This window comes from Budorcas taxicolor, chromosome 6 (assembly GCF_023091745.1).
Source record: "Budorcas taxicolor isolate Tak-1 chromosome 6, Takin1.1, whole genome shotgun sequence".
In the NCBI taxonomy this organism is placed as follows: Eukaryota; Metazoa; Chordata; class Mammalia; order Artiodactyla; family Bovidae; genus Budorcas; species Budorcas taxicolor.
Genome location: NC_068915.1, coordinates 84,990,766 through 85,008,435, shown reverse-complemented (window position 1 = coordinate 85,008,435; position 17,670 = coordinate 84,990,766). Strand labels below are relative to the sequence as shown.

The 17,670-nt window shown below is 39.8% G+C and overlaps 1 protein-coding gene across 1 annotated transcript in view; it reads left to right on the top strand.

The window, feature by feature from the left end:
• The window catches only part of LOC128049407 (UDP-glucuronosyltransferase 2C1-like), a 41,688-nt gene extending 25,844 nt beyond the window's left edge, over positions 1-15,844 (top strand). The window contains exon 6 of the mRNA XM_052641616.1: positions 15,565-15,844. Coding sequence (XP_052497576.1) covers positions 15,565-15,844 — 280 coding nt within the window. The remainder of the gene's footprint in view (positions 1-15,564) is intronic.
• Positions 15,845-17,670: the final 1,826 nt, after the last annotated feature.

The window sequence follows — 17,670 nt, the reverse complement described above, 5'->3', positions numbered from 1 at the left end:
AAAGTTGAATAATACTTGACAAAAAGTAAAGAATAGTCAATAGGAAAAGTGTTATCTCTTCAATAAGTAGTACTAAGGAAACTGAATAATCATATGCAGGAGAATAAAACTTGGACCCTTATATTACATTACTTCCCTCATAGCTCACTTGGTAAAGATCTGTTTTCAATGCAGGAGACCAAGGTTCATTTCTGGGGTCAGGAAGAGCCCCTGGAGAAGGAATTAGCAACCCACTCCAGTACTCGTTCCTGGAGAATCCCATCTACAGAAGAGACTGGTTAGATACTCTCCATGGTGTCACAAGAGACAGACATGACTTAGCGACTAAACCACCGCATTGCATTACTTACAAAACTTGATTAGAAATGGACTACAGACTTGAACATAAGCCCTGAAGCCATAAATGTCTTATCATAAAACTGGAGGAAAAGTTTCTTGACAAGGGTATTGGCAAGAAATTTTGGGATATGATACCAACAATACAAGGAACCAATGCAAAACAACAGGTGGGGCTTTATCAAGCTCAAAAGCTTCTACACAGAAAAATAAATGATTTACAAAATGAAGATCAATGTACAAAATTGGAGAATGTTTTGAAAATTACACATCTGATATAGACTGATGTACAAAAGATATAAGTAACACATATTACTCAATAGCACATTTTTTTTAAATGAATGGAGTTACTGAATACACATTTGCCCAAAGAAGACATATAAATGGTCAACAGGTACTTGAAAAGGGGATTGATGTTACTAAGCATCATGAAATGCAAATCAAAATCCCACCTCACACCTATTAGAATTGTTGTTGAAGTTGTTCAGTCACTAAGTTGTGTCTGACACTGTGACCCATTCACTACAGCATGACAAGCTCCTCCATTCTCCACTATTTCCTACAGTGTTCTCAAATACATGCCCATTGAGGTGAGACGCTATCTAACCTCATCTCATCCTCTGCTGCCCCCTACTCTTTTTCCCTTCAATCTGCTCCAGCATTAGGTTATTGCAGTGAGTCAGTTCTTCACATGAGATGGCCAAAGTATTGGAGTTTCAGCTTCAGCATCCCTCCTTCTAGGAATAGTTGGAGTTGATTTCCTTCAGGATTGATTGATTTGATCTCCTTGTTCTCCAAGGGACTCTCAAGAGTCTTCTCCAGCACCACAATTAGTAAGCATCAAATCTTTGGTGCTCAGCCTTCTTTACGGTTCAGTGGTAAAGAAACCAGTGGCCGATGCAATTGTTGCAGGAGATGTAGGTTCGATTCCTGAGTCAGGAGATCTCATGGCATTTTTCAGTCATTCAGTTGCATCTGGCTCTGTGACCCCATGTACTACAACAGGCCAGACTTTTTTGCCCATCACCACCTCCTGAGCTTGCTTAAATTAATGTCATCGAAACAGTGATGCCATCTAAGCATCTAATCCTCTTCGTCCCCTTCTCCTCCTGCCTTCAATCTTTCCCATAATCAGGGTCTTTTCTAATGAGTCAGCACTTCACATCAGGTGGCTGAAATATTGGAGCTTCAGCTTCATCAGTCCTTCCAGTGAATATTCAGGATTAATTTCCTTTAGGATTGACCAGTTTGATCTCCTTGCAGACCAAGGGACTCCCAAAAGTCTTGTCCAACACCGAAGTGCAAAAGCATCAATTCTTTGACTCTCAGCCTTCTTTATGGTCCAACTCTCACATCCATACCTGACTGCTGGGAAAAGCCATAGTCTGACTATATAGGCCTTTGTCAGCAAAGTAATTTCTATGCTTTTAAATACATGCTCTAGGTTTGTCATAGCTTTTCTTCCAAGACCAAGATTCTTTTAATTTCATGACCACACTCATCATCCACTATGATTTTGGAGTCCAAGAAAATAAAGTCTGTCACTGTTTCCCCACCGATTTGCCATGAAGTGACGGGACTAGATGGCATGATCTTCATTTTTTGAATGTTGAGCTTTAAGCCAGCTTTTTCTCTCTCCTCTTTCACCGTCATCAATAGACTATTTCCTCTTTGCTTTCTGGCATTTGGGTGGTGTCATCTGCATATCTAAGGTTATAGATATTTTTCCTGGCAATCTTGATTCCAGCTTGTTCTTCATCCAGCCCAGCATTTTGCATGATGTACTATGCATACAAGTTAATTAAACAGGTTTACAATATACATCCTTGAAGTACTCTTCCCAGTTTGGAACCAGTCCATTTTTCCATGTCTGGTTCTTATTGTTGCTTTTCAACCTGCATATAGGTTTTGCAGGAGGCAGGTAGTTGGTCTGGTACTCCCATCTCTTGAAGAATTTTCCATAGTTTGATTTAATCCACACAGTCAAAGGTTTTAGTGTAGTCAATGAAGCAGAAGTAAATTTTTTCTGGAATTCTCTTGTTTTTTAGTATCCAATGTATGCTGGCAATTTCATCTCTCATTCTTCTGCCTTTTTAAAATCCAGCTTAAACATCTGGAAAGTCTCAGTTCATATACTGTTGAAGCCAAGCTTGGAGAACTTTGAGCATTACTTTGCTAGTGTGTGAGGTGAGTAGAATTATGCAGTAGTTTGCACATTCTTTGCCACTGCCTTTCTTTGGGACTGGAATGAAAATTGACATTTTCCAGTCCTGTGGCCACTGCTGAATTTTCCAAATTTGCTGGCAAATTAAATGCAGCACTTTTACAGCATCATGTTTTAGGTTTTGAAGTAACTCAACTGGAATTCCATCACCTCCACTAGCTTTGTTCATAGTGATGCTTCCTAAGGCCCACTTGACTTCACACTCCATGATGTCTGGCTCTAGGAGAGTGATCAAACCATGGTGTAGGAAATGGGAACCCATTTCAGCGTTCTTGCTTGGAAAATCTTCCCCTGGTTTAGAAAATGACAACCCTCTCTAGTATTCTTATTTGGAAAATCCCATGTATGGAAAAGCCTGGACTACTTTAAACCGTGGAGTCCGAAAGAGCATGACACAACTGAGCATGCATGTATGAAATAACATTCAAACCTGATTACTGCAGAACCATATGTTTGACTATATGGGCCATTGTCAGCAAAGTGATATCCTTGCTTTTTAATGTGCTGTATAGGTTTATCATAGTTTTCCTTGCAATGAACAAGTGTCTTTTAATTTCATGGCAGAAGTCACAATCTGCAGTGATTTTGGAGCCCAAGAAAATAAAATCTAGCACTGCTTCCAAGTTTCCCCTTCTATTTGCCTTGGAGTGATGGGACAATATACCGTGGTCTTAGTTTTTTGAATGTTGAGTTTCAAGCCAGCTTGGAACATTTAGAATGGCCATCATTAAAAGACATGGTCTAGGAGGTGAGGAGTAGCTCCTCTCCAACCTCCTTTGCCCGTGCAGCCACTGCTCCTTGGACGTGGGGTTGCTCCTCTCGGCTGCCTTCCCTGACCTCAGGCATGGGGTAGCTCCTTCTGGCCACTGCCCTGACCTCGGGTGTGCAGTAGCTCGTCTCGGTCTCCACCTCTTACCTCGGACGTGGGGTAAGCTCCTCTCGGACGCTCTGGTAACTCCTCTCGGGCACACTTCTGCGAGGTCTGTTTCAGCCAGCATGCTTCTGCATGGAAAAGAAACGCAAACAAGCAAAATGGCTGTCTGAGGAGGCCTTACAAATAGCTGTGAAAAGAAGAGAAGTGAAAAGAAAAGGAGGAAATGAAAGATATAAGTATCTGAATGCAGAGTTCCAAAGAAAAGAAAGGAGAAATAAGAAAACCTTCCTCAGCAATCAATGCAAAGAAACAGAGGAAAACAGAATGGGAAAAACTAAAGATCTCTTCAAGAAAATTAGAATACCAAGGGAACATTTCATGCAAAGATGGGCTCGAAAAAGGAGAGAAATGGGATGGACCTAACAGAAGCAGAAGATATTAAGAAGTGATGACAAGAATACACAGAGGAACTGTATGAAAAAGATCTTCATGACCAAGATAATCACGATAGTGTAATCACTCACCTAGAGCCAGACATCCTGGAATGTGAAGTCAAGTGGGCCTTAGAAAGCATCACTACAAACAAAGCTAGTGGAGGTGACGGCATTCCAGTTGAGCTCTTTCAAATCCTGAAAGATGATGTTGTGAAAGTGCTGCACTCAATATGCCAGCAAATTTGGAAAACTCAGCAGTGGCCACAGGACTGGAAAAGGTCAGTTTTCATTCCAATCCCAAAGAAAGCCAATGCCAAAACATGCTCAAACTGCTGCACAATTGCACTCATCTCACACACTGGTAAAGTAATGCTCAAAATTCTCCAAGCCAGGCTTCAGCAATATGTGAACCGTGAACTTCCAGATATTCAAGCTGGTTTTACAGAAGGCAGAGGAACCAGAGATCAAATTGCCAACATCTGCTGGATCATGGAAAAAGCAAGAGAGTTCCAGAAAAACATCTATTTCTGCTTTATTGACTATGCCAAAGCCTTTGACTTTGTGGACCACAATAAACTGTGGAAAATTCTTAAATAAATCAGAATACCAGACCACCTGACCTGCCTGTTGAGAAACCTATATGCAGGTCAGGAAGCAACAGTTAGAACTGGACATGGAACAACAGACTGGTTCCAAATAGGAAAAGGAGTATGTCAAGGCTGTATATTGGCACCCTGTTTATTTAACTTCTATGCAGAGTACATCATGAGAAATGCTGGACTGGAAGAAGCACAAGCTGGAATCAAGATTGCTGGGAGAAATATCAATAACCTGAGATATGTAGATGACACCACCCTTATGGCAAAAAGTGAAGAGGAAATAGAAATCCTCTTGATGAAAGTGAAAGAGGAGAGTGAAAAAGTTGGCTTAAAGCTCAACATTCAGAAAACTAATATCATGGCATCACTTCATGGGAAACAGATGGGGAAACAGTGGCTGATTTTATTTTTCTGGGCTCAAAAATCACTGTAGATGGTGACTGCAGCCACGAAATTAAAAGACGTTTACTCCTTGGAAGGAAAGTTATGACAAACCTAGATAGCATATTGAAAAGAGAGATATTACTTCGCCAAAAAAAGGTCCATCTAGTCAAGGCTATGGTTTTTCCAGTGGTCATGTATGGCTGTGAAACTTGGACTGTGAAGAAAACTGAGCACCGAAGAATTGATGCTTTTGAACTGTGATGTAGGAGAAGACTCTTGGGAGTCCCTTGGACCGCAAGGAAATCCAATCAGTCCATCCTAAAGGAGATCAGTCCTGGGTGTTCTTTGGAAGGACTAATGCACTGGTCATAGCAAACACCCTCTTCCAAAAACACGAGAAGACTCTACACATGAACATCACCAGATGGCCAACACCGAAATCAAACTGATTATATTCTTTGCAGCCAAAGATTGAGAAGTTCTATACAGTCAACAAAAACAAGACCAGGAGCTGACTGTAGCTCAGATCATGAACTCCTTATTACCAAATTCAGACTCAAATTGAAGAAAGTAGGGAAAACTGCTAGACCATTAAGGTATGACATAAATCAAATCTCTTATTATGGCCTAGATCTGATAGATAGAGTGCCTGATGAACCTATGGAATGAGGTTCGTGACACTGTCCAGGATACAGGGATCAAGACCATCCCCATGGAAAAGAAATGCAAAAAAAGCAAAATGGCTGTCTGGGGAGGCCTTACAAATAGCCGTGAAAAGAAGAGAGATGAAAAGTAAAGGAGAAAAGGAAAGATATAAGCATCTGAAGGCAGAGTCCCAAAGAATAGCAAGAAGAGATAAGAAAGCCTTCTTCAGCGATCAATGCAAAGAAATAGAGGCAAACAACAGAATGGGAAAGACTAGAGATCTCTTCAAGAAAATTAGAGATACCAAGGGAACGAAGAATTGATGCATTTGAACTGTGATGTTGGACAAGACTCTTGAGGGTCCCTTGGATTGCAAGGAGATCCAACCAGTCCATTCTGAAGAAGATCAACCCTGGGATTTCCTTGGAAGGAATGATGCTAAAGCTGAAGCTCCAGTACTTTGGACACCGCATGCGAAGAGTTGACTGATTGGAAAAGACTCTGATGCTGGGAGAGATTGGGGGCAGGAGGCAAAGGGGACGACTGAGGATGAGATGGCTGGATGGCATCACTGACTCGATGGACGTGAGTCTGAGTGAACTGCGGGAGATGGTGATGGACAGGGAGGCCTGGCGTGCTGCGTTTCATGGGGTCGCAAAGAGTCAGACACAACTGAGCGACTGAACTGAACTGAACTGAATGCTGAAGCTGAAAATCCAATACTTTGACCACCTGATGCAAAGAATTGACTCATTGGAAAAGACTCTGATGCTGGGAGGGATTGTGGGCAGGAAGAGAAGGGGACGACAGAGGATGAGATGGCTGGATGGCATCGCCGCTCCATGGACATGAGTTTGAGTGAACTCTGGGAGTTGGTGATGGACAGGGAGGCCTGGCGTGCTATGATTCATGGGGTCGCAAAGAGTCAGACATGACTGACTGAGTGACTAAACTGAACTGAACTGAAGAGGTGAGGATTTAGAAAAAGAAAAATTCCACTGCACTCCAGGTGAGAATGTAAATTGATGCAGCCACTGTGGGAAAAGGTATGGAAACTTTTCAAAAGATCAATAGTAGAACTATTCCACTATTCAGTGTTCTCTCTTCCTGCTATATATTTAAAGAAATGAAAACAGAATATGAATGAGACATCTTCAGTTCAGTTCAGCTCAATTGCTCAGTCGTGTGAGACTCTTTAAAACCTCATGGCGTGCAGTATGGCAGGTCTCCCTGTCCATCGCCAACTCCTGTTTACTCAAACTCATGTCCATTGAGTCCGTGATGCCATGCAGCCATGTCATCCTCTGTCGTCCCCTTCTCCTCCAACCATCAATCTTGTCCAGCATCAAGGTATTTTCCAATGAGTCAGTTCTTCATATCAAGTGGCCAAAATAATGGAGTTTCAGCATCAGCATCAGTCCTTCCAATGAATATTCCAGACTGATTTCCTTTAGGATGGACTTTTTGGATCTCCATGCAGGACAAGGGACTCTCAAGAGTCTTCTCCAACACCACAGTTCAAAAGCATCAATTCTTCAGAGCTCAGTTTTCTTCACAGTCCAACTTTCACATCCATACATGACTACTGGAAAAATCATAGCTTTGACTAGATGGACTTTGTTGGTAAAGTAATGTGTCTGCTTTTTAATATGCTGTCTGGGTTGGTCACAAATTCTCTTCCAAGGTGCAAGCGTCTTTTAATTTCATGGCAGCAGTCACCATCTGCAGTGATTTTGGAGTCCCAAAAAATAGTCTGTCACTGTTTTCACTGTTTCCTAATCTGTTTGCCATGAAGTGATGGGACTGGTAGCCATGATCTTAATTTTCTAAATGTTGAGCTTTAAGCAAACTTTTTCACTCTCCACTTTCACTTTCATCAAGAGGCTCTTTAGTTCTTCACTTTCTGCCAAAATGGTGGTGTCATCTGCATATCTGAGGTTATTGATATTTCTCTCAGCAATCTTGATTCCAGGTTGTGCTTCATCCAGCCCAGCATTTCTCATGATGTACTGAGCATATAAGTTAAATTAAATAAGGGTGACAATATACAGACTTGACATATTCCTTTCCCTATTTGGAACCAGTTTGTTGTTTCATGTCCAGTCCTAACCATAGCTTCCTGACCTGCATTAAGATTTCTAAACAGACAGGTCAGGTGTCTGGTTTTCCCATACCTTTAAGAATTTCCAGAGTTTGTTGTGGTCCACACAGTCAAAGGCTTTGGCATAGTCAATGAAAGAGAAGCAGATGGTTTTCTGGAACTCTCTTGCTTTTCCCAATGATCCAAAGGATGTTGGCAATTTGATAGCTTCACCCCAGTACTAATTGCTGTGTTATTCACAATAATCAAGGTATGAAGTAAACCTTAGTGTCTTTCAGTGAATGAATAGATAAAGAAAATGTGGTGTATGCATGTGAAGGAATATTATTTAGCAAAAAAGACAAAAGAAATACTTCCATATTTGAAAACATGTTATTGTACTAGGTGAAGTAAGTCAATGAATGACAAATATTATTTAGCATCACTTATACATGCAGCTTAATAATTCAAACTCATAGAAGTACAGAGTAGACTGGTGTTTTCCAGGGTCTAGGAGTTGAAAGAGTAGAGAGACAAGCTTTGAGTAATAGGGAACAGGCTTTGAGTAATAAAATAAATAAGTAATAGGGAACATTGTACAACATGGTATTTAGCTGTGATCATAGACAAATAAATAAATTCTCAATAATGGATTGCATTTATCATGTAACTTTGTTTCAATAAATAAAACGTATATATTCTTTGGAAAAAAGAAACTATATTTAAATTAAAATATTTGCCAGTGTTGGACAAATGTTTCTATATATCAGATAAATTCTTACTATTAATTTTGTGTAAATCTATAAACATGCATTGACATTAAAGATTAAAATTATTTTATAAACATTTAAATTTTTTAAATATTGAATGACTTTTCACTATGACGTCACTTACCAGTGTCTTTCTTTTTTGTTTAACTTATTTTTAATTGGGAGATAACTGATTTAAAATGTTATATTAGTTTCTGCAATGCAACAACGTTTTGTTGTTAAGTGGCTCAGTTGTGTCCAACTCTGCAATTCCATGGAATGCAGCACACCAGGCATCCCCATTCTAAACTATTTCCAGGCCTTTGGTCTCATGTTCATTGAATCAGTGACACCCTCCAATCATCTCATCCACTTTTGCCCCCTTCTCTTGCCTTCAGTCTTTCTCAGAATCTGAGTCTTTTCAGGTGAGTTGGCTCCTCCATCAGGTGGCCAAAGTACTGGAGCTTCAGCTTTAGCATCAATTCTTCCAATGAATATTCAGGATTGATTTCCTTTAGGATTGACCGGTTTGATTTCCTTGCAGTTTAAGGGAATTTCAAGAGTCTTTTCCAATGCCACAGATGAGAAACATCATTTTTTCAGTGCTCAGCCTTCTTTATGGTCCACCTCTCACATCTGTATATGATTACTGGAAAAAATTTAGCTTTGACTAGTTGGACCTTTGTTGGGAAAGTGATGTCTCTGATTTTTAATATGGTACCTAATTCTGTCATAGATTTTCTTCCAAAGAGCAATTGTCTTTTAATTTCATGGCTGCAGTCATATCCACAGTGATTTTGGAGGCCCCAAAAATAAAAAGTCTGTCACTGTTTCCATTGTTTCCCCATCTATTTGCCACAGTCCTTCTAATGAAAGCTATGGTTTTTCCAGTTTCATGTGTGGATGGAAGACTTGGACCATAAAGAGAGCTGAGCACTGAAGATTTGATGCTTTTGAACTGTGGAGTTGGAGAAGACTGGTGAGAGTCACTTGGACTGCAAAGAGATCAAACCACTCAATCCTAAGGGAAATCAGTCCTGGATTTTCACTGGAAGGACTGACGCTGAAGCTGAAGCTCCAATATTTTGGCCACTTGTTCCTCAAAGTCACATCACTTTTATTCAGTGTCTTGGCATGCAGAAAGTATCTGTTGTGCCAGGATAAAATCAGCCTCTTATGTCCCTGGTCACATCTCTCATTTTATTGTTTACTTTGAACTATCTTTGTTATGTTCTTGTACAAGGAATATCCCCAGGTATAGGTCTTAGACCCGAATATGCCTTAGGAAACAGTTTGTGCACAAGCAGCGTTCTGAACTTGCGCTGACCTGTGTTCCCAGGTCCACATTATGTTTTTACTTAGCTTAGCAGGCCATGACGATCCCAACTAATAAACCGATGTACTTTTGTTTAGATTACATGGTATTGCTATATTTTGCTTTTATTCTTTTCCCATGGTGTGTTTCTTAGGGCTTAGCCAGAGCAAAAGGCAGCTGATTATTAACCCCTGCAAGAGGAGAAGGGGAAAACAGAGGAAGAGATGATTGGGTGACTTCACAGACATGATGGACATGAGTTTGAGCAAGTTATGGGAGATGATGATGGACAGGGAAGCCTGGCATGCTGCAGTCCATGGGGTTGCAGTCAGACACAACTGAGTGACTGAACTGAACTGATGAGACTGGATGCCATGATCTTTGCTTGTTGAATGTTGAGTTTGAAGCCAGTTGTCTCACTCTCCTCCTTTATTTTCATCAAGAGGCTCGTTAGTTCCTCTTTGCTTTCTGCCATAAGACTGGTGTCATCTGCATACCTGAGGTTACTGATATTTCTCCTAGCACTCTCGGTTTCACCTTGAGCTTCATCCAGCCTAGCATTTCTCATGATGTACTCTGCATGCAAATTAAATAAGCAGGGTTACAATATACATGCTTCACATATTCCTTTCCCAATTTAAAACCAGTCTGTTGTTCCATGTCTGGTTCTAACTGTTGCTTCATACAGGTTTTGCAGGAGGCGGGTATGGTGACCCGGTATTTCCATCTCGTGGCAAAACCAATACGATATTGTAAAGTAAAAAATAGTAATAATAAATAAATGAGAATTTTCCACAGTTTGTTGTGATCCACACAATAAAGTCTCTAATGTAGTCAATGAAGCAGAAATTGATGTTTTTCTGGAATTCCCTTGCTCTTTCTATGATCCAGCAGATGTTGGCAATTTGACCTCTGGTTCCTCTGCCTTTTGTAAATTCACTTAGAGCATCTGGAAGTTCTCATTTCACAAACTGTTGAAGCCAAGCTTAGAGAATTTTGAGCATTACTTCGGTAGAATGTGATATGAGCACAATTCTGCAGTAGTTTGAACATTCTTTGGCATTTTCTTTCTTTGGGATTGGAATGAAAACTGACCTTTTCTAGTCCTATGACCACTGGTGAGTTTTCCAAGTTTGCTAGCATATTAAGTGTAGAACTTTAATAGTATCATATTTTGTGCTGTACTTAGTCACTCAAATTATCTGACTCTTTGTGACCTCAGTGACAATAGCATGCCAGCCTCCTTGGGATTAGAAATAGCTCAGCTGGAATTTCATCACCTCCACTATCTCTGTTCATAGTGGTGCTTCCTAAGACCCATTTGCCTTTGCACTCCAGGATTTCTGGCTTTAGGTGAGTGTTCACACCATCATGGCTATCAGGTTCATTAAGATCTTTTCTAATTATTTTGTGTATTCTTGCCACCTCCTCTTAATACCATTTCTACTGTTAGGTTCCTACAATTTCTGCCCTTATTTTGCTCATATTTGCATGAAATGTTTCCTTGGTACTCTAATGTTCTTGAAGAGATCTCTAGTCTTTCCCATTCTATTGTTATCCTCTATCTTTGCATTGACCACTTAGGAAAGCTATCTTATCTCTCCTTGCTATTCTTTGAAACTCTGCATTCAGGTGGATATATCTTTTCTTTTCGCCATTGTCTTTCACTTCTCTTCTTTTCTCAGCTATTTGTAAGGCCTCTTCAGACTACTGTTTTGCTTGTTTGCATTTCTATTTCCTGGGGATGGTTTTAATCATGGCCTCCTGTACAATGTTATGAATTTCCATTCATAGTTTTTCAGGCACTTGGTCTATCAGATCTAAACCCTTGACTCTATTTGTCACTTCCTCTGTATAATCATCATAAGGGATTTGATTTAGGTCATATGTGAAAGGTCTAGTGGTTTTCCCTACTTTCTTCAATTTAAGTCTGAATTTGGCAATAAGAATTTTTAGATCCGAGCCAGAGTCAGCTCCCAGTCTTGTTTTTTGCTGACTGTATAGAGCATCTCCATCTTTGGCTGCAAAGAATTTAATCAATCTTACTTCAATATTGACCATATGGTGATGTCCATGTGTAGAGTCATCTCTTGTGTTGTTGGAAGAGGGTGTTTGCCATGACCAGTGTGTATTCTTTTGGCAAAACTCTGTTAGTCTTTGCCTTGCTTCATTTTGTACTCCAAGGCCAACCTTGCCTGTTACTCCAGGTATTCTGCCTTCCTTCTTTTGCATGCCGGGACCTTATGGTGAAAAGGACATCTTTTTTTTTTGGTGTTAATTCTAGAAGGTCTTGTAGGTCTTCAAATTCAGCTTCTTTGGCATTATTGGTTGGGGTATATACTTGGATTACTGTGATTTTGAATGGTTGGCCTTGGAAACCCACAGAGATGTTTCTGTCATTTTTGAGATTGCATCCAAGTTTTGCATTTTGAGCTCTTTTGATGACTATGAGGGCTACTGTATTTCTCAAAGTGATTCTTCCCCACAGTATTAGATGTAATGGTCAGCCAAATTAAATTCACCTGTTGCAGTCCATTTTAGTCCACTGATTCCTAAAATGTCAGTGTTCAACCTTGCCATCTCTTGTTTGATCTCTTCCAATTTACCTTGATTCGTAGGCCTAACATTCCAGGTTCCTATGCAATATTGTTATTTACAGCATTGGACTTCACTTTCACCACCAGTTCAGGTCAGTTCATTTGCTTAGTCATGTCCTACTCTTTGCACTCCCATGAATTGCAGCACACCAGGGCCCCTGTCCATCACCAGCTTCCAGAGTCCACCCAAACCCAGGTCCATTGAGTCGGTGATGCCATCCAACCATCTGATCCTCTTTCGTCCCCTTCTTCTCCTGCCCCCAATCCCTCTCAGCATCTGAGTCTTTTCCAGTGAGTCAACTCTTCACATGAGGTGGCCAAAGTACTGGAGTTTCAGCTTTAGCATCATTCCTTCCAAAGAACATCCAGGACAGATCTACTTTAGAATGGACTGGTTGGATCTCCTTGCAGTCCAAGGGACTCTCAAGAGTCTTCTCCAGTTCAAAAGCATCACTTCTTCGGTGCTCAGCTTTCTTCACAGTCCAACTCTCACATCCATACATGACCACTGGAAAAACCATAGCCTTGACTAGACGGACCTTTGTTGGCAAAGTAACGTCTCTGCTTTTGGATATGTTATCTAGGTTGGTCATAACTTTATTTCCAAGGAGTAAGCGTCTTTTAATTTCGTGGCTGCAATTGCCATCTGCAGTGATTTTGGAGCCCAGAAAAATAAAGTCAGCCACTGTTTCCATTGTTTCCCCATCTATTTGCCATAAAGTGATGGGCCCGGATGCCATGATTCTTGACGTACTCCCTTTCACCACCAGATACATCCACAAATAGCTGTCATTTCCACTATGGGTCAGCCTCTTTATTCCTTCTGGGGCTGTTTCCCTGTCCTCTTCAGTTGCATATTGGACACCTACTGACCTGGGGAGTGTTCATCTTTCAGTGTCATATTGTTTTGCCTTTTCGTACTGTTTGTGGGTTTCTCAAGGCAGAATGCTGAAGTGGTTTGCCATTCCATTCTCAAGTACAACATGAATCATGCTAAGTATATATATATATATATATATATATATATATATATATATATATATATATGTATATGTATAAATAATCCCTCCCTCATGAGCCTGTTTCTGACCTCCATCCCATCCCACCCCTCTCTATTTTTGTGGCAATCTCTAAGGTATCCAAGTCTTTTTGCCCCCATCAACTGTTGCCTGCTAGTCTGCTCTGTTAGTAAGATTTTCCAGTGCAGAATATTGGATTGGTTTGCTATTTCTTCCTCCAGAGGATCTCCCTGACCCAGGGATCAAATGTGTATCTGTGCTTCTCCTGCAGATTCTTTACCACTGTGCCACCTAGGAAGACCCAGAGCACCAGGCTGAGCTGCCTGTGGTATACAGCAACTTCTAACTGGCTGTCTACTTTACACATGATAGTGTATATATGTTAGGGCTACTCACTCAGTTCGTCCAACTGGGTACTACTCCTGCTGTGCCACAAATCTGTTCTCTACATCTGTATTTCTATTCCTACCCTACAAATGGGGTTATCAGTACTTTTTTTTTTTCTAGGTTACAATATTAATATATGATGTTCACTTTTCTCTTTCTGACTTACTTTAATTTTTAAAATAAGCACCAGGTTCCATCAGTGTCTCTTAAACATCACATCTTATTTCTTTGCTATATTATCAGTGCAATGTTATCAAAGCTTACAATGTACTTATCTTGTCCATGACCACAATTTCCAATATCATTTAGCATTTGTTTCACATTTATATGTACTTAATGATGCAGTTTATGTTTTAATAGAGCATATCTATTTATTTTATTGATTTTTTATCTGATAAATATTTTGTTTCTGCATCTGTCTTGGAATGTCTGTCACTATTGTTAGTTTTCCTGAGATGTATTCAGAAGTACTTATTCCTTAAATTCCTGTTATTAGGAAAGGTCTGCCTTTTTTTTTTTTTTTAACAAAAGGGCAGCAGGGCTTTGTTTATTTTTTTTATGGTGTATAGTTCTTGTCCTCAAGACTTTTTACATGCTTTCCCATGATTTTCTACAATTTAATGTTCTGTATTTTCTGTCAATGATGATTGCACTTTGGTGTGGGTAAATAACTTCACTTCTTCACAAACCCAAGGAAATCTTGCTTCTTAGTCAGCCATTCAAAGCCATCAACCCAAATCCTGGTGGGATCTTCTGCTCCTTGACAGAAGTTAGAAGGGTCAGTGTTCTATGTATCACCATCCTTCCATCTCACCACTGCAGGTGCAGCCCTCTGTTATTGTTGTTGTTCAGTCGCCCAGTCATGTCTACTCTTTGCAACCCCATGAACTGCAGCATGCCAGGGCTCTCAGTTCCTCACCATCTCCCAGAGTTTGTCCAAGTTCATGTTCATTTTCAGTGATGCCATTCAACTGTCTCATCCTCTGATGCCCTCTTCTCCTTCTGCCCTCAATCTTTCCCAGTATCATAGGCTTTTCCAATGAGTTGTCTGTTCTCATCAGATGATCAAAATACTGGTGCTTCAGTGTCAACATCAGTCCTTCCAGTGAATATTCAGGGTTGATCTCCCTTATGATTGACTGGTTTGATCTCCTTGCTATCCAAGGGACTTTCAGGAGTCTTCTCTAGCACCACAGTTGAAGGCATCAGTTATTTGGCATTTTACCTTAGGAAAACCATAGCCTTGACTATTCAGACCTTTGTTGGCAGAGTAATGTTTCTGCTTTTCAACACACAGCCCTCTTTAGCCTGAAGCAAAAATGCCAGCATCTGTTCAGTCTCAGGCCCTACTTCTTGCCCAGAGGGTCACATGAAGCTTTTTGCTTTCATCTGAAATGTCAGGACCAGGAAGATCACAGAGTGAAACCATTTTCTGTTACTGCTGAAGTCCTGTTAACACTGACACTCCAGACCAAATCTGGGAAGACTGAAGGAGTGGGGAAAGGGTTCCTTTTTCTTAGACATTCCCCTCCATGCTGCTTCTTGTTACTCTCATGTTCCTAATACCACACTCAGCAAGTTAGGTCAAAATTCTGTATTCTCAAGCTACACATTTTAATAATCATTCCTATTTCTGTACTTTCAGAATGATATTTCCAACTGGAAATTATTTTCTCTCCCACTTCCAATAATTACTGAGACTATAAAGCATCCAACACATTCAAACTGATGAACCATCACATCTAGAAATATCTCAAGAGGAAATACATTTTCATAAGCTTTTCATATTCTTGGTGATATAAATTATGACACAATTTATCATATAACTAATTGCACAATATATTTTTAATATATAATTTCCTTTAGGTATATCATGTCCTTAATGAACTTTTCAAGTTGCTATTTATTTATTCAATTTTAGCTATAAAGAGAATGCTATGAAATTATCAAGAATTCATCATGATCAGCCTGTGAAACCCCTGGACCGAGCAGTCTTCTGGGTTGAGTTTGTCATGCGCCACAAAGGAGCCAAGCACCTTCGACCAGCTTTCCATGACCTCAACTGGTTCCAGTACCACTCTTTGGATGTGATTGGCTTCCTGCTGGCTTGTGTGGCAACTGTTGCATTCCTGGTCACTAAATGTTGCCTGTTTTGTTGTTGGAAGTTTGGTAAGACAGCAAAGAAGAAAAAGAGAGAGTAGTCTTTTTCTGCATTTTTTTTTTTTTAATTTTAACTGTTGAACTAGAAAACTTGACAGAGTCCATTTGAATAATCCAGCCACTGATTTGAAAAGATTTCTCTCCTGTTCTTCTGGGTTCTTGTCTATTCTTCAACTCATTATGTCAAAGATCAAAGACTCACTCCAAAAATATGCCACATAATTCATAATTAAGATTTAAAATAATCTATTCTTTACAAAGAAATTACAGATGAATAAACACATGGAAATTGTTATCATTGAAGACTTTGTGCTTTATTTTATTCATTGCTTTTAGTTCAACCAGTTGAGATGCTGTTTGAGGCCTCAGGAACACAATGATTAATTCTACTTCCATACTGATCAGGTTGAATATTTCTTAAATATCTAACATAATTTAAGTTTAATAATCAATAATTATTTCATATTCTCTAAAAGAACTATACAAGGACTAATGCAGAACACACTCTAGAGAGAGCTTCTTTGCCAGTCAGGAATATTGAAGCCTGTTAGGGTTTCTACTCTGCTGTAAAGCACATTTTACACCATCAGTTTCCTTCCATATTATTCAACATTTGATTTTGTCCCCTTTGGAATACAAACACTGTTTTTCCTTTTTTGTTGTTGTTGTTGTTGTTTCTCATTTGAAGATTATCCTTCTTTTGGATATTAATAATGATAGTATTTCATTTGTATTGTAACACTTCTTGGCTTCAGAGAACTAGCTGATTCTTGTATGTTTGCATGGTTATTGGTATTTACCAAAGTAAATGACTGGTTTTTAATACCACTCTTTTAAAATAACTTAAGTACAATAAGGCTGTAAATTTTCATTCTGTTTATTTAACTGTATGCAAACTGCATCATGTGAAATGCTTGTCTCGATGAATCACAAGCAGAAATTGAGATTGCTGCAGAAATATCAACCTCAGGTGATACACAGTTGATACCTCTCTAGTGACAGAAAGTAAAAAGGAACTTAAGAGCCTTTTGATGAGGGTAAAAGAGGGAAAAGCTGGCTTAAAGCTGACCGCTAAAAAAAAAAAGAAAATCATGGCATCTGGTCCCATCATTTCATGGCAAATAGAAAGAGGAAGAGTGGAAACAGTACTTTCTTGTCCTCCAAAATCACTGTGGATGGTGAAGTGAAGTCAGTCAGTCGTGTCCGACTCTGCGACCCCATGGACTTTAGCCTACCAGCCTCCTCTGTTCATGGGATTTTCCAGGCAAATGTACTGGAGTGGATTGCCATTTCCTTCTCCAGGGGGTCTTTCCAACCCAGAGATCGAACCCAGGTGTCCCGCATTGTAGACAGATGGTGACTGTATCAATAAAATTAAAAGATGCTTGCTTCTCAGAAGAAAAGCTATGAAAAACCTAGTTCAGTTCAGTTCATTCCCTCAGTCATGTCTGACTCTTTGCAACCCCATGAAGCTCAGCATGGCAGGCCTCCTTGTCCATCACCAACTCCCAGAGTTCACCCAAACCCATGTTCATTGAGTCGGTGATGCCATTCAACCATCTCATCCTCTGTCGTCACCTTCTCCTCCTGCCCTCAATCTTTCCCAGCATCAGGGTCTTTCCCAGTGAGTCAGCTCTTCACATGGAAAGACATACCACAGTCTGGAATTGGAAGAATCAATATTATCGAAATTTCTACAGTATTCAAGGCAATCTGCAGATTTAAAGTAATCCCTACCAAATTACCAATGGAAATTTTCATAAACTATCACAATTAAAAAAAAAAAATTAGAGAGACACAAAATACCCTGAATGATGAAAGCAATTTTGAGAAAGAAAAAAAGAAGTAGAGAAATAAGCTTTCCCAG